Source organism: Caretta caretta, chromosome 1, assembly GCF_965140235.1.
Source record: "Caretta caretta isolate rCarCar2 chromosome 1, rCarCar1.hap1, whole genome shotgun sequence".
NCBI classification, from domain to species: domain Eukaryota; kingdom Metazoa; phylum Chordata; order Testudines; family Cheloniidae; genus Caretta; species Caretta caretta.
The window spans coordinates 99,645,077-99,667,598 of NC_134206.1; the positions used below are offsets into that span (position 1 = coordinate 99,645,077).

Consider the following 22,522-nt stretch of genomic DNA (forward strand, 5'->3'; position numbering starts at 1 on the left):
GATTAGGAAAATTTCACCAATGTAACTACATACCACTGCAATCCCCCAATATAAACAATCCACACTGGTGCAAAAGAGGGCTTGCAAGATGGTAGCTTTTTAGAGGAGGAGTTATACAGGTGGAGAGTATGTACATTAGGGGTTTTCATCAGCATAACTACATCAATGTAGTCAAATATCACTAGAGCCTGGGCTACTCCCAAACTTGCAGTGGTTTCTAACTAAAGGTGTGATGACGTACCAATTTACCTACGAGAACTGATGCAACTCTGCATTTGGACACTTGCATCAGTTGCCCCAAGGACAAGCTAAACTGATGCAAGACAGATTAAAATTAATGAATGAATGTTTACACACAGCTGCAACTGTTTATCTAAAACAGTGCAATATCACATCTTCTGTTAAATTGGTGTGGCTTGTGTAGACAAGTCCTAAAATTCTCCATCTCATTAGACCAGCTGTAAGATTATTGAATTTTATAAAGTGAAATTTATCATCATGCCATTACTGAAAGAGCTGCAATGTTATCTGTTTAGATGAAGCTGCAGTTTAATATATTCAGACTTCTTGCATGAGAAAACATCATCTATAATCCTCTCAAAATTAGAAATCCATTTTTAAATGTTCTGTTTAACATTACTTAAGACTGTTCACACCAGACCCAAAGATTTTCCCTAACAGGGGATCTAGAATATCTTCTTACTGACCACACAGATGTCATAACTGCATTACATTTCTCCTTCTTTATATCTATGTCACATAGTTTACAAGGTGTTCAATACCTTGCAGAACAACAGAAGTGAAGTTTCAGTACAGTAGGTATAAACAGTCAGCAATGTTATAGAAAACAAAATGTACACATTAGATTCTGCTTAGAGAACGATTTAATGCATGCTTAAAGAAGGGCAGAAACCCAATCACATGATAGAACTACTATATATGCCCAGTGCAACTGCTAGCACTTCAAATTTTATGCAGTCTGAAGAACTAGGCTCGCAGACTTTCTGCTACATTTTAAGATGTCCCCAAGTACACACACACAAATTACAAAAATAATTTAATTTCTGTGATCTTTATTGACCCCTGCATTATACCTATGCATATGAACACTTCCTGATGATCTCCCACTTTATTGCCGTATTGGTAGCTGAAATACATTAGCTATGTTTCTTTAAGACAGGAAATATAAAACTGTTACAAACTGACATCAGTACTATGTGTACACACACACACACACACACACACACACAGTGCTATATAAAAGATCAAGAACTGATCCAGACACTTCACAAGTATAACTCAAGGACCATTTACAAACTGTTGGAGCTTTCAAGAGGCAATGGCACTCGATTACATTGTGAGAAACAGAAGAATTATTTCATTATTTTACCAGAGGCATGGTGCAATGAATTGTTAGTAATGCCACCAGGCTCTACTAAACAGTGTTTATCAACTATGGTAGTGCAACTGCAAGGGAAATTAAGGTTAACTAAAAAACCCACCTTTCCATTTTAAAAGAATTTTTCTGGTTAACTTTTTTTTTTAACGGTTTATTTAGTGCCAAAGTCTCGCAACCTCTTACAAGTGAAGAGTCCACTGAGTTCAACATCTGCATGACTAGCGTAATACTTGTTAGTAAGGTAAATTTGGACTGAGTCTTCACTGTACTCAAGAGAAATGTTGAAATAGCTGCATTACCGGCACCAGAAAAACTTAGGTTAAGTGCAATATTATAATGTCAAGTTCTTATCAAAAGACATTTTCTCAAAAGAATATTAAAATTTTCTTAAGTATCTTGCCTCAGACACTGCTTACCTCATACTTATGTCAGAGACATACTGGACTCAAATGAAAAAAAAGTTTTCTATTACTGGTACAGATTTATTTCTGAAACTAACATTTTTCTCTAGCAAATGATTGTCATTTTACATTCAAGACAAAATGTTGATCTTTGCAGTGAATCATGGTATCTGAAGATTCATCTGCATTTACATATATATTATATATAAAAATACTCACATCTAAACCATAAATTAACAATTTTTTTCTTTTAAATCTTATGCTTTTGGCCAATGGCCTTCTGTGTTTCTGTTTAGTTATTTAATCAAAGGTTGCCTTCACCAATCATCATCTGTTACAATTATCCTCAATAAGTCTCAAATTGGGTAGTTTTTCACAACAAAATAAAAGGACAGGTCAGTGATTACACCTTCCGAACACCAGACAATTTTCTGACTAACTTCTGCTTCAGAAATTTCAAAGTTAAACCCCATATTGTCTTGTAAATCTGACTTGCCTACTAAATTTTAAAAGTGTGTTCTTTCCCAACTAGCTCATTTCAATTTTAAGTCATTCTTATAGTAATAGATGACACTGGGAAGGTGTCAGCAGTTCCATTTAAACTTCAATTTATTTCAGATGATTTCTATATGCCACCCACAACACTACCACTACATAATTTCAAATGGTAGAACTGACTCTCTGTTGATTTCTGTGTTGAAAAGGGTAAATTCCTCATTTCACTGCATCAAGATTCAAATGCACATTTCCAGTGCATTAAACTATGTCTTCATAGCTTTAAGAGCACACAAAATAGTACATAATCATTAAAATGATAAATAAGCTGAGAGGGTTGAAAAACTGCACTTTACTTCTTTAAATAGGAACCACATCATTTAACAATTTATCTTAGAGAGCATCAGACTTTCCCTGGCAAAATAATGCTATAGGCTGGCAGGTATAGTGTATCTAAGTTATTCATTTATTTCATTCACTGCCAAGAGTCATTTGTTTTCTAGTTCTAAAATAATGTGAGAACAGATAACTAGAGAACTGGCAATTACATCGCATCAAAAATACATACCTGATGTGTAATTATCAATTTGTGGACTGAAACAAGACAAAATCCTCCCTCTCCTGCCTTCCAAGGAAACAAATTACTTATTTCTGCCCTTGGTAAAGCAAACTATACTAAACTGTATAGTAAATACGATGAAGAGCTGTCACTTCACAAAATACGTACAACTACTATTTCCAAGGAGACTGATTTCAGAATAGCAGCCGTGTTAGTCTGTATTCACAAAAAGAAAAGGAGGACTTGTGGCACCTTAGAGACTAACATTTATTTGAGTATAAGCTTTCGTGAGCTACAGCTCACTTCATCGGATGCAACACTGAAAATAAATAACTTTAAAAAGTTATTCAGAAGTGACCACAGCAGTGCTGGAGATTTTCATTTCAGCTGATCAAAATTCATGTACTTTTTTGTTATGGAAAGTATGGGATACTGACATCAGTATTACAGGATTGGGCCCAAAATACTGCATGCAGTAACACCCATCAGTTTCAATAGGAGATGCATAGACTTAAGGACTGCAGGATTGGGCCTTTCTATATATTGATAAATTCAATTTTTTTCTTTTACTCCCCAAGACAATTTCATTTTATAATTAAAAACAGCAGCCATCTCTGACACATTTTCCACTCTCTGAAAGCCAAGGTTGTAAGATATTTCAATATTTCAAAATATATGTAGGTTATAAAATTTATTTATGTAAGCATTCAGATATGTTTAGATGTAAAAGATATTTAGATTTCACTATAAGCTTCAACAAATATATATTACTAAACCTGGACAATACATATGATTCAGAATCTGCATGGGCACAATTTAAAACTGAAATGTAAACATGAAAAAATTCTGTAAGGAAAAAATAAACAATGTAAAGCTTTATAGGAGACAAGCTGTGTTAAATTTAAATAAACCAAAAGTAGTACCATAATCAGAAAGCCAGCTTCAGAGTGTAAAAAAAGAGAGGGATGTAGGACAAATGAGGAAATTTGGATACGCTGAGGTACAAATAGGAGGTTTCCATAATAGGGCATTTACTATCTTTCCATGGTGAACCCTTCAAATACAAAATCAAACCAAAATCACTTGTCACATAATTGAAATTTTACATGTAATAAAGGCAACGCAATACTCAGTTATGGCCTGTCAAATATTTACCTCACTAACATTATCTACAGAAGATTTGGCTGTTTTGTACACCTTATACAGGTTTAAAGGGTTTCAGTACAAAAATGACACAATATACAAATCTGTATACCAATCAAACAGAACGTTTTTCTATTTCCCAAAGGAGTTATCTTAAAGCAAAATACCTGAGATTTCACAATATCTTCAGTGTCCTTATCACACACGTAAATATACATTGCAGATTTCATAAAAAGACACTTCTCCCTTAAATATGTGCATTATGGTTAAAAAAAACTATAGCTTTAAGGAGCTGAAAAACAACACCCCATCTGAGAGACTTCATTTTTGCTGTTGCACATTCAGGAATGTCCTTTCACTGAAGAGCACTCCATTTATTGAGCGGTAGATCAACATTAGAGAGCACTTTCCTCAATGCAGACACAACAGGGTGGCCTGTTGATTTTGAAAAACTCAAAATCAATAGTTCAGTGAGATGAAGTACTTCCTCCAGTTAGTGAATATCTGGAGAAGAAAAGAAATGGTTATTTTTGGTCACTTTCAAACTCGTTACAGAACAAATAATGATTAAAAAGTCATTAAATTGTGCTGTAAGTAGGAACTTGAAGCTTTGTTCCTTTCCGAATCATACTTAGCATAACTGAAACACTGACTAAAAAAATAACCAAGCTACAGACCTGAATATCATATAAATAAGACATTGCAAGTGCATAACTATGGTTTTGTTCACCAGAATGGCATGGCTCTGTTCAACAGAATGACAACAATCAATCCTCAAATGTCTTTTAGTGGGTACACATTCATTTAATAAATCCTGTGTGTTTTCATTCAAAACCCATACTTTGGGAAACTTGGTATCTCAGCCACCTCAAAGTGTTCTGGGGCAGGAAATCGTTTTTGAACTAAACCTGCTTCCCCCTCCCACCAAAAGAAAAAATAGCTTTCCCATTCCAAAGCTATTAATTTTGGGGGATGGGGGCAGAAGAAGAAAAGTTAAATACATTAATGACAGGTTTCAGAGTAGCAGCCGTGTTAGTCTGTATCCGTAAAAAGAAAAGGAGTACTTGTGGCACCTTAGAGACTAACAAATTTATTAGAGCATAAGCTTTCATGACCTACAGCTCACTTCATCGAATGCATACAGTGGAAAATACAGTGGGGAGATTTTATATACACAGAGAACATGAAACAATGGGTGTTACCATACACACTGAAATGAGAGTGATCAAGAAAGGTGAGCTACTACCAGCAGGAGAGAGGGTTAGGGGGGGAACCTTCTGTAGTGATAATCAAGGTGGGCCATTTCCAGCACTTTACAAGAACAGTAGGAGGGGAAATAAACAAGGGGAAATAGTTGTACTTTGTGTAATGACACATCCACTCCCAGTCTTTATTCAAGCCTAAGTTAATTATATCCAGTTTGCAAATTAATTCCAATTCAGCAGTCTCTCGCTGGAGTCTGTTTTTGAAGTTTTTTGTTGAAGAATTGCCACTTTTAGGTCTGTAATCGAGTGACCAAAGAGATTGACGTATTCTCCGACTGGTTTTTGAATGTTATAATTCTTGACGTCTGATTTGTGTCCATTGATTCTTTTACGTAGAGACTGTACAGCATGTACATGGCAGAGGGGCATTGCTGGCACATAATGGCATATATCACATTGGTAGATGTGCAGGTGAACGAGCCTCTGATAGCGTGGCTGATGTGATTAGGCCCTATGATGATGTCATAAATATTCCTTTTCTTAATACATTAAGTTTCACTAAATTTTAAAGAATATTAGAGACCAGAATATGCTCTTTCTAATCACTACACCAGAACCCATGTTTAAGAATTTCTACTGTTCCTCGGTGCTCACCACAACTCGCTAGGGCAAGGTATTGTACTTTATAAAATCTTGTTAATGGCAAGAATTATTGAGATCACCAGTGAAAAGATAATTTTAGACATTAAAATGTGTAAAGAAAAGAACTTGATACTATAAAAGATGTGATCAAATGGCAACAGTATTTAATATGGAAAGTATACTGAAGTGTGCACAAATAAATGATATTTCACCTTCATAGCTGTGTTCGAGAGGAATATCTGAAATTAGTAACTTGGATGTGAAAAGCACCTGTGGGTTATAGTGGATCACAAACTGAATATTAATCAACAAATACAATGCATTTGCAAAAAATGCTAGTATCGTTCTGGGGCGTATTAACTAACAGGAGTGCAATACATAAGACATGGAAGGTTATTGTCCCACTCTACTCAGCACTGGTGACACCTCAGCTGGAGTACCCTGTCCAGTTTTGAGCACCATACTTTGTCAATATCTTTCTTACACTGGAAAGCTCAGAGGAGAGCAACAAAAATTATCAAAGGTTTAGAAAACCTGGTTTCTAAGGACTATTATACAGTGACCAATTCTTCTCCATGTCCACTGAAGGTAGGACAAGAAGTAATTGTCTTAAACTGCAGCAGGGAACATTTAGATTAGATAACAGTAAAATCTTTCTAGCTATAAGGATAGTTAAGCACTGGAATACGCTTCCAAAGGGAGGTTGTGGGATCCCTGTCACAGGGAGGTTTTAAGAACAGGTTAGACAAACACCTGTCAGATATTGTCTAGGTATATTTGATCCTACCTCAGCATGGGGAGCTGGACTAAATGACCTCTCAAGGTCCTTTGCAGTCCTACATTTCTATGATTATCTAAAACTGACAAAAAAGATGAATATGCCTGAAAAATCCTGTTATTCAAATGCAAAGATGTTTTTCTGATGGGAGTCTAGTTTTAAAGTCTTGAAATAATTTTTTGTAAAGACTTTTTGGTCAACCTCTCAGGCTCACTCAGCTTCAAACTGGTAAGAGAGCATGGATAGCAGATTATCCTACACAGAGGGGGCTAAAAATTATGCTAAGGTTCTGATAAAGCTTTTCAACTTCTCTTATGACAGCAGGGGCACACAAGTGGTCAATTTAATGAAAATTACTTTAAAATGTATGGCATTAAAAATTGAAAATGTATTTAAAAGAAAGAAGAACTGGTTTTATGTTTTATGAATATAAGTTATTTTAAACTACAAAATCATTGTGTTAATTACAATATCATTAAATGAGTAATAATACAATGAATTTCTTTGAAGTAATTTACACAGCACCATAAAATTAAATAGCAATGTACAAATGCAGGTAAAGACAGTCCCTAATCCAAAGAGTTTACAATCACAGTAAGATAAGAAAAAAGACAAGACCCTGAACAACAGATAAAGTATTATTAAGTAAAGTAAGATAAAGCAAGTATTATTGATGAGAAGAGGGATTGCCTGAGGGTGTGAGTTTAACTGAGGGATTCAGATGAGGAGTTAGAAGGTTGGTTATGGGATATGTATTAAATAGGGCTGTCGATTAATCACAGATAACTTACGCGATTAACTAAAAAAAATTAATTGTAATTAATCGCCGTTTTAATCGGACTGTTAAACAATCGAATACCAATTGAAATTTATTGAATATTTTGGATGTTTTTCTACATTTTCAAATATTTTGATTTCTATTACAAGAATACAAAGTGTATAGTGCTCACTTTATATTTGATTACAAATATTTGCACTGTAAAAATGATAAACAAAAGAAACTATTTTTCAGTTCACCTCACACAAGTACTCTAGTGCAATCTCTTTATCGTGAAAGCGCAATTTACAACTGTAGAATTTTTTTTTGTTATATAATTGTACTCCAAAACAAAACAAGCTAAAACTTTAGAGCCTACAAGTCCACTCAGTCCTACTTCTTGTTTAGCCAATCGCTAACACGAAAAAGTTTGTTTACATTTACAGGAGATAATGCTGCCCACTTCTTAATTACAATGTCACCTGAAAGTGAGAACAGGCGTTCGCATGACACTGCTGTAAGATATTTACATGCCAGATGAGCTAAAGATTCATATGCCTATTAATGCTTCGGCAACCATTCCAGAGGAAATGCTTCCATGCTGATGACGCTCATTTAAAAAATAATGCGTTAATTAAATTTGTGACTGAACTCCTTGGGGGAGAATTGTATGCCTCCTGCTCTGTTTTACCCGCATTCTGCCATATATTTCATATTATAGCAGTCTCGGATGATGACTCAGCACATGTTGTTCATTTTAAGAACACTTCCATTGCAAATCTGACAAAATGCGAAGAAGGTACCAGCGTGAAATTTCTAAAGATAGCTACAGCACTTGGTCCAAGATTTAAGAATTTGAAGTGCCTTCCAAAATCTGAGAAGGATGAGGTGTGGAGCATGCTTTCAGAAGTCTTAAAAGAGCAACACTCAGATGCGAAAACTACAGAACCCGTACAACCAAAAAAGAAAATCAACCTTCTGCTAGTGGCATCTGACTCAGATGATGAAAATGAACATGAGTCGGTACACACTGCTTTTGACAGTTAAAGAGCAGAACCCGTCATCAGCATGGACGCATGTCCTCTGGAATGATGGCTGAAGCATGAAGGGACATGAATCTTTACTGTATCTGGCATGTAGATATCTTGCAACGCCGGCTACAACAGTGCCATGCAAATGCCTGTTCTCACTTTCAGGTGACATTGTAAACAAGAAGCAGGCAGCATTATCTTCTGCAAATGTAAACAAACTTGTCTGTCTGAGGGACTGGCTAAACAAGAAGTAGGACTGATTGGATTTGTAAGCTCTAAAGTTTTACATAGTATTATTTTTGAACACAGGTTTTTTTTGTACATAATTCTACATTTGTAGTTCAACTTTCATGATAAAGAGATTGCACTACAGTACTTGTATTAGGTGAACTGAAAAATACTATTTTTTTTACAGTGCAAATATTTATAATCAAAAATAAATATTAACAGAGCACTGTACCACTTTGTATTCAGTATTGTAATTAAAATCAATATATTTGAAAATGTAGAAAACATCCAAAAATATTTAAATCAAAGGTATGCTATTATTGTTTAACAGTGCAATTAATTGCAATTATTTTTTTTATTCACGATTAATTTTTTTAATCGCTTGACAGCCCTAGTATTATATATTAATTCTTTATACTTGTTTCTTACAATTATAGACCAACCTATTAGAATTCAAATTCTTCCTGTACGGAAATTTGGCTTATGTCAATACAGCACAAAAACTGATTAACTGATATACATATTTAGCTGTGAAATATACATTTTTCCAGAGGTTTTTATAAACAGCATTTCCTACTGTTTGAAATATTCTGATAGAGGATTGGTTTCTGTATAGCTCATCTGCTGCTGCATTGCACAGGCATAAGAGATCATGCTCAGCAACATCATTTGTCCTTAACAGCCATTTAATATGGCTTTTTTTTTTAAGGTGTTTTTGTTCTTTCTCTAGACAAGTTTCCTACTAATAAACTTGAACTGCATGAAACAGATTTACACTGGACTTTATAAAGCAATTTCATATTTTACCTAATTTGTGGTTGTTTTTAATTTTACTAGTAAATATACAGTGGTTGGTCCTACAGAAACTCTCTGCAACAACATGTATAATTCATCCCGTTACAGCCATGGATGTTCAGTTACTATCAATATATTTGGGGATTTCTGTAAAATACTCAAAACTTAATTTTAGTTTAAGTGGCCTTTTTAAAATTATGTAGAACTTTATTTAGAAAGAAATAATCAATTTCAATATACAAATTTAAATTCAGCCATACTTCCTCAAACCATGCTTCACATCTAGAAATATTAACGGTTTCTTCATTAAACTCCACTTAAGATGGAACCCAAGATACATTGCCAAAACAGATGTGTATTATAACTGTAGGTTATAGGCATTGGGATTATTTTTAAAAAAAGTATATTATTATACAAACACAGTAAGGGCTCAATTGCATACCCTTAATCACAAGTGGTCTTTAATGAGATTGCTTACACAAGTAAGGACTATTTACATGAGCACCCAGGTCCTAAATACAAGAGTATGTACATTAAGGCAGAAGAATTGAAAAAAATGAGGCAAAAAATATGGAGATCCAAAAATCAAGAGAACCATAGTTATTCATATCCACAGCTTTCTTCTTTTATGTTAAGATGGAAGACTTTTTGAAAATTTGTTGATATGCTTATACAATCTCTGTAATGCAAGACTGTTCCAGCAACAGTTTGAGGACAATAAACCTTGACACACTGTCTTAACCTCAATGAGCATTTTCCATGTGATGAAAGGGGAAAAATTTTATTAGGGTAAACATTTTGGAAAATGCTAATGAACATTATTGTGCACTCTGCATAGTATTTTTTTAAATTGCTTTCAACTATTATCCTGTTTTTTTTTAAATATTGACGAAGTGCACACAATTCATTAGACTACTTTGAAATGTATTTCTTTTGGGCACTAGTTATTTTAGCACCTAAAGAGATTTAGTTTGAACTTTTCCAAAATTTCACTTTTGGACAGAGCTCAAAAGTGGAAAGCGAATGTTTCACAAGTTCACAACCAGAAAAGAAGAGGGTTTTAAAATGCAAACAGTTTTTTCCTTTAACTACAGTGGGTACAAACAGCACTTTCTATTTTATTTTCATGTAATATTTAATACACCCCCAACACACATTTTCATTGACCTAGAATCTTGAAATATGGAACCCGCATTCATTGTAGGCTAATGAGTAAAGGAAATTTCCAAATTTAATATTTGATCTCTTCCTTTTCTACCAGGAGAGATCAGAGGTCAATAGTCATGAATGTAAACTATTCAAGTACTCTTTTTAAAATACATATATATACACACACACATACACCCACAGCCCACTAATCAATCTCTCATGGGACTATATCCCACATTACAAATCTCTGAGCAGTTTCGTATACCGACCATTTAAAAAGAAAAAGTTAATTTTTATGTAACTCATGGTAGTGCTCTTTTTCTGGTTTGGCTTTGCAGACAATACATTCAACATACAGTATGCAGTGTGTGTAATATAATGAAGTATATGTAATGAAGACAGGAAAAAGAAATTTAAGTTCCTGATAGGCTGAGAATTTGTTCTATTAAACAGTTAAATTTTCATAAACTAAGTAAAAGCACATCAGAAAATATTTTATCTTTATAAATACAGAAATATCGGTTTGTACTTGTATTTTACAAAATACTTGGCAAATATTAAAGAAAGTCTTGCAATTTTATGTAAGTCATAATGCAAAAGTATTTTTATTGTTACCTCTGAAGCCTCTGTACAAGCTGCGACACCATGGTATCTGAAATGCCTGGACAAGCCTCCTCAGCTAAATAAATAGCTTCTCTCAGTTCTTCTATGGACCCCATGTTGTCACCATATACCTGACTTTTCTCTTTCAACTAAAAAAATGACAAAACTACATTAACAATGTAATTAACAGACAAATTTGAACATGTAATATGTGTTAATTTCTATGTTTCCACAGAACTAGAATCCTGAGAATTAGTACATTCATTTTTTTAAAAAAATTATCATAAAAAGTCTACCTGTAGAAACACACTATTTGTAATTCGAGATTTTTATCACAGGTCACTAACCGAGCAGTCTAAGCCTTCACAAAAATAAGGCGGTCATGTGGGATGTGAAACCCCGAAACCAAGGATCATCTGAGGTCAGCAGCAATTCTATTTTACTATTTTAGAAGGGTGCTGTTGCGTACAAAGTAAGATTCAGTCACTGCCCTGAATTATTTACTGCTACTAATTTTGTACTACACTTTGTACTTTCATAGCATCTTCCATGTGAGGATTTCACAGCACTTGAAAATGTTAGTTCACTGAGTGTCTGTTACACAATAACTTTGAACATTGCAGCTGACCAATTCTAAAATTTCAGTGAATGTTCTAGGTCTCAAGGGACAGAATCCTATTTATTTTGGTGCAAATCACAACACTGGAAAAAGCCTAAGTCAGAGGAAAATCAGGTCCCCCACACTCTCTGATGCTGTAGGAATGGAATCTGCTGCTGCCTACACATGAGAAGCAGCAGCTTAACTTGCTGCATTGGGAGTGTCTGTAGCTTGGATTCTAATGGAAATCAGAGAATCTTACAGGCAGAGTGTATAAGGGGGTAAATGGGGATAAGAGTGGACTAGCAGGGAACACGTGAGGGAGAAGTGGAAGCAGGAGGGACGAGAGAGATGGGGCAGTGATGATAGGGGGAAGCAGGGACCCAGAGGGGAGTGACGAAGTGGACTTGCTCTTAGGGGGAAGAGAGGATAGCTAAGCAGAGACCCATAAGGAAATCAAGGGGTGAGGAGTGGTGATGATGGGGGAAGCAGGGAGCCACATGTGTGGCTGTGATAGCAGGAAACCAGAATAGGGAGCGTGGAAATTGGGGAGGGGGAAAAAGCAGGGCCCCAGAGGGAGAGTAGAAATGGGATGGGGAAACTGCAGTTCTGGGAAAGAGGGGACACACACACTGCCCCTGCCATGAGAGGAATGGGATAAAACACAGTCCATAACATGGCGGGGGGAGGAGAGATGGGAACAGAGAGAACCCCTGGCATGAGAGATGAGGTGAGGGGAGCAGCAGGAAGCCCCTGATATATAGGGGCATAGGAAGGTGGCACACAGGGAACTTCTGGTGGGGAATAGAAGAATGGAATGGTGTGTGCAATTCACTCAGCGTACATAAGCATCCAACCCCCTAATAACCCAACACCCCCATGAGGAAGGAAAATGCTATTCACCATTTTACAGACAAGGAGGCTATGTCGACTTTCCACTGAGTCTGAATAATCTCTGGTGCAGAGACCACTCTTCTGGGTAAGTATCTGCTTACTGTGTTCAATATGCTTTCTATGTGGCATGGAAGCCTTCCAGGAGCCTCCTCAAGAACAGGGCTCCTTTGATTAGGAAAATACTTTTGGTGCTCTCCGTTTTTTCCACCCACAAGGGAAGCACAGTTGTAAAGACTGAAACATGGTAGGGTAGGAAAGGACTACTTAAATACAGTTCTATAGGTATTTTTTAAGTAATTTACTCTACATCATGTCTGTATTCCCCTTCATATGTAAATATACTTATAAAAAAATTAAAGAACCATTCCACCGAATATCTGCATAAAATAGTTTGTTAGATTCCAGTACAAGTTCAGCATTTATACTTCAAGGCTTTGAAACTTTTAAACTCTCTTAGCCTAGTCCACCAAGCAGAAGCTGGGGAGAAGTGAGGAGCTGAATGCAGATTCGACAAAAAACCCAATAATAGGAAAAACTGGTGTACTGCAGTCCAAGCAGCAACACACACCTCCCCTCTTTATTTAATTGTCTCCTAGCTTTATTTTCTCTCCTCATTCTCTTCCATTAGTGTACGTGATGTGGTTGTGCTACACAAATGAGCATTGCTGTAAACAAACTAGGAAAGAAACAGATGAGACACAAAACCAGAATGCTACTGCTGTACCATAAGGAGAGTTAACCTACCAGTTACAGTATCCTTGGATATGCCATTCCCCAAAGAGACATATATAAATAAAGATATCAGAAATAACTAAGTTTTCAGAGGCAGCTTACCTCCACAAATAAAGGAGATATAATTGCAGATAAACACTGAGACAAAGGACGCCTGGGGGTATCTTTTTCCTTTAAGAGAAAAATGAGTGACATCTGTAATAGAGTGAGTGCGATTAACATTTACATTGTAGCTTCAAAATAACCCTAACTGAGCCTGAGCTATTTGATTTCTGAAAATGCATCCTCTTTGTTTTCTGTATTTGTTTCATAAAAAACTAGTTCTGATACACTACATATAAACATAAAAATGAATACGTAAACATGCACACATATGAACTAATTCATGTAGTACATTACGTTTTAATACCATCTATCAAAGTATGTGTAAAGTGATTACATTATGTGTGGGTGTGAATTCAATATGAAGAATCATTAAAGATTAGGTTTTTGTATGACAAAAGTGCATTACAAAACAATGCTTCTCCAAGAATGTACAGTGAAACTTACTAAAAATGTGAAGGGTCTGATCCCAATCCCTATGTCTTGACACATGCAGGTACAAAATGCTAAGTCAACCATAATAAAACATTTAAAAACAACATCACACATATTTACAAAAAATCAAACTGTAAGAGTGAAAAAGTATTACAGGATGAAATCATGTTGATAAGAGAGCCGTTCAATACAAGCAACAACTGTAATCTACATAATTTAAAAGACTTTTTGCAGATTTTTTAAACTGTCAAAGGAGTATCTTAAGTGAAACAAAATTTGAAAAAATGTTGGATGACTGAACTAGATTAGGTATGTTTAGATGTATATCTGGCTAGTATTGCTTTTAGCATTAAACATTAATACAGTACCTTGTTACTTTCTTGTTCCTCTGGCTGGGCTCCTCCATTCTCTACATTCTTGGGGTCTTTTTCTCTGATTGTAAAGATCCAGTCCCCTGAATCACGGCCACCTGTGGCCTGGCCATCGGTTTCACTTTTAAAAAAAATACTAACACGTTTCAGAATTTTTCCTTTCCTACATTAGTAATATTAATTTAATAATGCCAAAATAAGCTTAAAACCTTCACATTTGAGAGTGAATTTAGGACACTATGCTTCTCAGGCCAGTGAAAACAAGGCATGTGATAAGAATGATTAGGTTGGGTCTTAAGTAAAGATTTTGTTTAAATATTGAATAAAGATGTTTTTCTGTATATTAAATAAAGATTAAGGAGAAAGACAAACGTTCATTTACTACCTCCGACAATGGTTTCCCAAACTGTATGACACTAATGATATTCCTTTTCAGAAGTATGACAGATGCCAGCAGAGGGCTCCAAATTACTGGAAAGTTGGCAAAAGTTTTTGGAAAGTTTGAACACATAATTCTGTCAGTGCTCATTTAGCATTGTAGTAGGCTATGCAGAGAACCCAGACAAGAACAAAGTCAACGTCTAATGTATTTGTATTTCTTTATTTAAATTTAAAATAATAAATATACCTCTCCAAAAGTCTAGATGTCCTAACATAGTTATACAATCAATAAAATTCAACCTCAGCTGCATTAAAATCATCAGTTCCACAGTAACTTAGCCAACCACCAAGCAAATGCTCCCTTTAAGTGCACAGCAATCTGGTACGGCTGCGCATCTCAGGTGGCTGCGAGTGCAGCCAGTACCCATGCTGCCTGCCAGCCCCTCTTGCTGGAACTCATGGTGAGTCCTCTCTGCACTGCGGAAAGCCTGGGGCCAGCAGGAAGGGTTTAGCTTAGAGCTAAAGAGTTAAAGAGCTTAGCGGGGTGCTGGGGGAGAGGCAGACACTCTCAGCAGGTAGAAGAGTGTGGCCCTCATAGGGTCTTGCTCTGCCTATTGGCCTCAGCACTCCTTCCGGAGCCCTTCCTTCCAGAAGCTCCTCTCTGCAGCACAGGAAGCCTGAGAACAGGGAGGGTAAGGAGTGGAGTGGGAGGGAGCCCAGTCAGCCAGTATAGGGTCCCACTCCACCTGCCAGGTCCTCCTGCTGCAACACTTGGCAGCTCCTCTCAGCCCAGCAGGGAGCTATAGTGCAGGGAGAGGGGACCTGTGCAGTTGCTGCTGATGGGGTAGGGGTGCCCAGTCCGAACCCTCCTACATGCTCCAAGCTGTGAAGGCAACTCCCTCCTGGGGGAGGGAGAGGAGAGATGAGAAGTGGGATTGGATCTGGGGCAGAGAGGGAGGGGAGCAAGGCTCAAGCAACAGAGATGGGTAACGAATGGTTGTGGGGAGGCAGAGAACTAGGGGAGTTCCACCAGTCCTGCAATTGGGAGCCAGGGGTTAGAATCCTGCACAGGTGATATCTTTAGGGAATTCTAAGATACTTATATTGGTGCCACAAGAAAAAGTATTGATTTCAATAGTTTGGCTGTGGCATGGTCATAAGTCATGTTACTCATTACAGCACAGGAATGTAAGCTACATTTAAAATAACTTGGTGTGATCTTAAACCTCTTCAACCCAATATTTAACAGAATGGAAGATGCCGTGACTAATTACAAACTGACTGGGCAATTTAAATGAATAGATTGGCGAGTCAAAGGTCTATGTAAACATGATAAAAATATGATATGCACAACTCAATACAAAAAAAATCTAGAGGGAATGTTGCTCCTGCCTCTTACTCATCTGGGAAACACATCCTCAGCCTTTTCTAAAATCCTTCTCAAAACAGACATCTTTTGCGGCATGCCCTCAAAGTTGCCAAATTAGGCAAGTTTTGGACCAAGGCAGGGAGCAAGTTCCAGAGCCTCAAAGCCCTCCCATAGAAAGCCTTTCCACCCGCTCTCTCATAATGAGGGGATCTAGCTTGAGTGCTCCTGCTGATTACAGTTGTGGCAATACAGCACTGGAAGAGAGGCACTCTCTTATTTAGGGCTTTATAGTTTATAAACACCTTAAACTCCACCCAGACACCAATGGGCAGACGGTACAGATCCTGAAGCAGTGTTAGATGCTCCCAATACAATGCTCAGCTCAATAAGTAAGTTGCTGCGTTCTGCACTCGCTTCAGTCGCCAAATATTTTAAGGTGTCACTCCCTCCCACCACACACTGAAGTAGTCTAATCTCAAATTGACAAAATCATGGATAATATTGGTAAGGTCCACATCTAAGTGAAAAGATCACTATCTCATAGCCAGAGGTAGATGGTAAAATGCTGATGGGGTTACTGTTGTAATATGATCATCGAGCAGCAGCTGGGGATCTAAAAATCACCCATAAGTTGCAAACACTAGTAACTAAGTAATTAATGGCAGACAAACACCTTCAATCGAAGGGGCTGATACCTTTGAAATCTCCTATCACTGCTTCTCCCAACCCATCACTACCACCTCAGTCTTCTGTGGGTAGAGCTTCAGCCAGCTCACTCTCCTCCATGCCCCAATCTCAACTCTGGCTAAGGTGTTGCACTGCAACACTGGAGTCAGATGAGATGGAGACATACAGATGGGTGTCATTAGCATAATGAAAAACACCATACCCCATGCCTCCTTAGGGCCCCATATACATGTTGAAAAGGAGGGTGACAGAAGGAACCCCACAGCACTGCAAACTTCAGAACTGTTCAGTAAAAGGAGCAACTCAACTACTCAATGAGAGGACTCACAGATGAAAAAACCGAAAGCCCTTGAAGACCTGCCCCATCAACTCTCACCAGGGTTCATCCTTCTGATCAGCTGACAGATCAAAGGCAGCTGACAGATCTAATACCACCAGCATGGACACTTAGTCTTCAACCATATGATTAGTTCAGTATCTGTGCCACATCCAGGTCTATACCCAGATTGGCATAGATCAAGAAGATCAAAGGCATCTATATACTGAGAGAGTTGTCTCACGACAAGTTTTTACACAATCTTATCTTAGAAAGGAAGATATGATACTGGTCAACAATTAGCAAGACTGTCAGCATCAAAAGGTGCCTTCTTAAGCCAAGGCCAAACTATTACTTCCTTCAAAGCAATGGGCAGCCTATCCTCTCTAAGAGAGGTATTGGCAATCTGCATAAGCAAGGCAGCCAGTACTTCCCCACCAACCTCCACCAGCCAGGAAGGGCAGCAAGGGCATGGATCCAAAGCACACGTTGAGGAAACAAGTTCTCTCAACACCTCCAGTACCTCAGGGAGCATCCCTATCTGGAACTGTAACAGAGAAGACAATGTCTTTGTTCTCTCAAGACCTTGCTCTCCTACCACGGAAGCAGACAGCCCACCCAAATCTGATCAATCTTGCCCACAAAATAAAACAGGGTTACTTAACCTACAGTAAATGTAGTTCTTTGGGGCGTTGTAGACAGTGTGGATCCTACTCTAGATATACAAGCATCCCATGCGCACAAAACTGGATTTTTTTAACTAGCAGAGTCTGGCAGGGCTATGCCTGTGCCCTGTGCATCCTCATGCTCTTTTGTGAGGATATAAAGGAGGGAACGGCCCTGCCCCTTCCTCAGTTCCCTTGCACTTTGAAAAGTTAAGGGATCCACAAGGACAACAACAACTCAAAGAACTGAAGTTACCACAGAGAAACTAACAACTGTATTTTCTTCTTTGAGTACTTATCAGTATGGGTCCCAACCTAGAAGACTGATAAGCAGTATCCTCTTTGCAGATAGGAGAGGAGTCACAGCTGTATCAGTCAAAGAGTGACTGGAGCACAGCCTTTCTGAGGTTAGCATCGGCTCTTATCACTACATCAAGTGCATAGTGCTTTTACAAAGGTCAGTGGTTTACTCCAAATAGCTGCCTTAAAGCCCTTAACAATGGTACGTTTCTGAAGCAGGCCAAGGATATCACCCAGTCAAGTGTGCTCTCACACTGAAGGAAGGGTCATATCAGCCATGTGGTAGCAAGTGGAGAAACAAAGAGTGATCCACTTTGATAATCTTTAAGAAGAAATTGCCTTATCTTTACATCTACCCAATAGAGCAATAAAGAGGTGGGAAGAGAGCCTGAAAGGTTTTGTCCTGTTCAGTCCTGGAGACATCTAGAGAATGCAATTTTTTTCCTCCAAAGGAGTGTAATTTTGAGAAGACCAATAAGGGGACTGATTAGTTCAAATGTAACTCTGACACTCTGCTGCCATAGGACTGGACAGAATGCTCAGGTGAAGGGGTTAGAGGGCTGATGTCCACTATTATAGCAAGGACGCTTCTTAGGTTAGTAGTTCAGACACCTATGGCAAGAGAGTGTCCATTGCCTCTGCTGGTGTTGCTGCTGTGGATGATCCTTTTTTGATACGTTGGAGGTGTGTATAAACAATTGTAACACACTGTTTTCTCACTAAATAGCGCTCAACTATCAAACAGTGGGTCTTCTATGATGGACTGTACTTCACAGAGAATGACTGAAGCCTGGAGCAATGAGGTCCTCTCATGGTCATGGCTGTGGTCATGGTTCTGGGCTGGCTGCATATCAGGAGCATGCACAGCAGCCTATAGGGATGTTTTCACCACTAGCTGTCCCTCCTGCAGAATGCCCTTGATATCCTCTGTAGCTTCGTAGGGACCTTTACAACTAGTATCAAGACTCTGTGTCATGTGAGAAAACCATACTTCACTAACATGGCCTGAAAATTAGCTACCCTCAGGTGAACAGTAGGCAACAAGTACAATTTCTTCCCAAAGAGATCCAGTTGTTTTGAATCTTTCTACTTGGGAGTTCTCTCGGTTGAGAAGGACTTCTCCTGTACTACTGAAATCAGTATTGATCCAGGATTAGGACAGGTAATAAAAATTCTCTAATCCTGATGGGGACACATGGGTAGTGTGTCTCTGTCCATTCTGCTGTTAGAAGTGCAGTGGTCAGCATCTGCCATAGTGCCTAAAAGGGGTCCAGAACCCCATCATTTCTCAGAAAGGCAATGCGTGCTGGGCTCATTGCAGAAAAAAACCTCAAAAAGTGATTTCTCTGCAATGACAGAGATTTCAGTCTCCAGTGTGTCTACTATCTGCAAAGAGGTACTGAAAGGCCTTAAAATCATCTGGTGCTGGCGCCGGGGCCAAGGCCATTGACTCCTCCTAGACTTCTTTAGGAGGTGAAGTGGAGCACTGGTGGGTCTGCACCTCGGATCCCTGCTCCTCCTGACAGTCATATGTCTGGGGTCTCACCAATGATGTGGCAGAGGGTGATCTTCTCCTCTTCCTCTTTGGGGGTTGCACAGTTCTTTAGAGCTTTAGCCTGTTTCCCACAAGTAGTCCCAAAAGGGCCACAGTGGCAACCCAAAAGGGCCACAGAGGGGATAGCCAGTATTCGAACTGAAGTTTACCCCTGGAGGAGAGGGGCTAGATCAAAGGCTACTGTGGGCCACACCAGCAAGTGGATGAACTAGAGACAGCCGATTCCCCCGGAAGAGGGGAGAAAGCAGAGTAGGACACAGCTAGAGGGCCGTGCCCAGAAGAGGACACCGCCGTCCAGGGAGTGACGCAGGTCTTAGAGGTAGAACAGAAATGATGGCGGTGAGACACCACTAGAGGAAGGCGCACCAGCAACCAAGAGCTAATTCCCAGCACGGCCACCAGGAGGAGCCAAGGTGGTGAGTTCCACCCCATCACTGCCCATGAGGAAATTAATAATTTTGTCTTCAGAATAGGGTTTGAATAGTATGCAGTAAATGAGACATGGAATCACACATTGAACAATTAGAAAAAAAACACGATATTGAACAGGTCAGAGAACCACAAACACAGTTACATGTGGGACAGAGAAGACTGTCCATGACCATTACAAGATATTGTATCCTTGCTTTGCACTGTTCATGTTTTTCAAATAATGTGTTAATACACATTGCGTTAAAGCTGTTAGTGACATGACAAATATGCTGCCACCTTACTCTGTCGTGGGCTGTTGCTTTCCAGTTGCTGTGGTTAACCTGACATGCTTTTAAGTTTGATTTCATTGTGTCTTTATATTGTTTGTACTGGCCACCATGAGAAAGGAGTTTGTAGCTGACCATAAAATATATTCTCAAGTATTCTCAAGTCAGCAGACCAGTCAGTTGAACTTTCATGAGCATGCTCTGAATGCCAGATAGCCAATGATTAAGAACTTTGATATTGAGAATCCTGTCCAACCATTTGACCATGCAGACAGACTGAAGACATTTTGAGACATTTACATTTACACTGAACAAGGCACGAGAAAGCATACAGTATCAGAAAATCCTGCACTCGCAGAGAGATTGACTAAATAATTTCACTTTAATATTTTTATTGTCTTTATAAAAACTTGAATACAAAATACAATTAGCTTTTTCAATACAAATTATTTGTTTAGGAGTACCCATCAAATGGCAGAATTTCTCAATTCAAATTACCTGTTACCTATTATCTTCTCCTTTCCATCAATCACAAAAAGGAGAAGGCACTAGTAGTACTTTATTCTGTTCAGGTTCTTATACTACGTTCATCATAGCAGCACCTGAACATCTTCACAGCAGTACTCGTAGAGAGTTTATTCTCCATGAGTTCCCCTCTAACATCTACTCATGGCTTCAGTGGATGTACCTACAGTGCCACCAGGAGCAACTATTAATACCCTCTGTTCAGGAGCCGAGCCAACCCAACTTTCTCCACTTCTCCCTAGGGAAAGGATGTCCCACCAAAAGGCATATTTTCTGAAGGAATTTCTAAAAGTTAAGACACCAGAAAATGATCCTCCTCCTTCTCTTTCTATGTCTCAGAGTGAAGAAAGCAGATTTCCCTTCACCATCATGACCTTAAGTATATCAATTCCTATAGACCTAATGACCCTGTTGCCAATATTTGGAAGCCTTAATTGTGAATGTCCATACTTTAAAACTGAGCATCCATCCAAATCAGGTCTGGGGAAGTGCAAACCATGTCCCAAAGATCCCTAACAAATCATTCAGCAAAACCAAGAAAGATCAGACTTGATATTCCTGCTATTTCTAAGATAAGAAATAAGCAGAACAACACCTCCCCCATCCCCTCTTTTTTAAATCTACTTTTAGGACCTCTTTAGACAAGAACATCAAAGAAGTAGAAGAGAGCAAACCCTCATTTTTTCTCCTTTACAAGTCCATTTATCTCTAAACTTCTTGGTTAATTCTTGATTTTTAAAACATCAGGAATGTACTTGCACATTCTTTAGCTTTCAGTTGCTGATACGCACTCTCAGTCTTAACTTCAGGTTAACAGAACTGGTTTAATTTAGTCATGAACATAATTTATTTGTTATACTTTCTAGCATGACAGAAAAGAGTGTGTGCTGAGCACTGTATGACTGAAACTAACAGTTTGAGATGCCACAGCAGATGGAGCAAACTGCAGCATAAAATATTACAAAACACACCCTCCCTCAACAAAAAAATTATATATTTTATAATTAGTCTTCTTTCACCTTTCTGGGCTTGAAAGCCCTCAAAATATTTCAATTAAGTTTTTAACTTCACATGCCTGGTGAGCCCAACATTTTTTAAATAAAGAACATCAGCTAACTAGACAAGATGATACACAACTGCTTAAGAAAATTCTCCTCCTCTATTCCTGTGTTTACAATTATGTTATAGATTCAACAAACTTACGCATCCGATTCTTCGGAGCTGGAGTCATCATGACTCTGTTCAGACTTCCACCTCTTGTGCCTATCAATGAGCTCTGCCAGGTACGATGTTTTCTTTGCATTTCGTATTATGAATTTGTGTTTCAAGAGCTCCTTTGCTGTCGGTCTCTTAAAAATAAAAATTAATTGTAAGCTACAGTCTAACTTGTTTCTCTATATTTGAAACAGTTGAGATGACTCACATATCGTGATTTGAAAAACAAAAGAGGAAAACTCATGACAAATAATATAAACAGAAGCTTTGATGGCTTAATACTAAACACAGAAACAAAGAAATGTAGGGCGGGACGGGACCTAGAGAGGTTATCTAGTCCAGTCCAGCACCAACCATACCTACAACCATTCCTGACAGGAGTTTGTCTAATCTGTTCTTCAAAACTTGCAATGACAGGTTGAAGCTTATTTCAGTGCTTAATTATTCTCTAAAGTTAGAAAGTTTTTTCTAATATCTAACCTATACCTCCTTTA

General features: G+C 38.1%; 1 protein-coding gene across 2 annotated transcripts in view; it reads right to left on the reverse strand.

The window, feature by feature from the left end:
- Positions 1-866: 866 nt before the first annotated feature.
- Positions 867-22,522, reverse strand: part of STK24 (serine/threonine kinase 24) — a 134,336-nt gene continuing 112,680 nt past the window's right edge. The window contains exons 7-11 of one of the 2 annotated variants that reach the window (XM_048853878.2): positions 22,017-22,162; positions 14,315-14,438; positions 13,512-13,604; positions 11,198-11,334; positions 867-4,501 (exon numbers count right to left, since the gene is read on the reverse strand). In XM_048853878.2, the coding sequence (XP_048709835.1) occupies positions 4,465-4,501; positions 11,198-11,334; positions 13,512-13,604; positions 14,315-14,438; positions 22,017-22,162 (537 nt within the window). In that variant the 3' untranslated portion in view covers positions 867-4,464. The remainder of the gene's footprint in view (positions 4,502-11,197; positions 11,335-13,511; positions 13,605-14,314; positions 14,439-22,016; positions 22,163-22,522) is intronic. The other variant, XM_048853882.2, reaches the window with a different exon arrangement.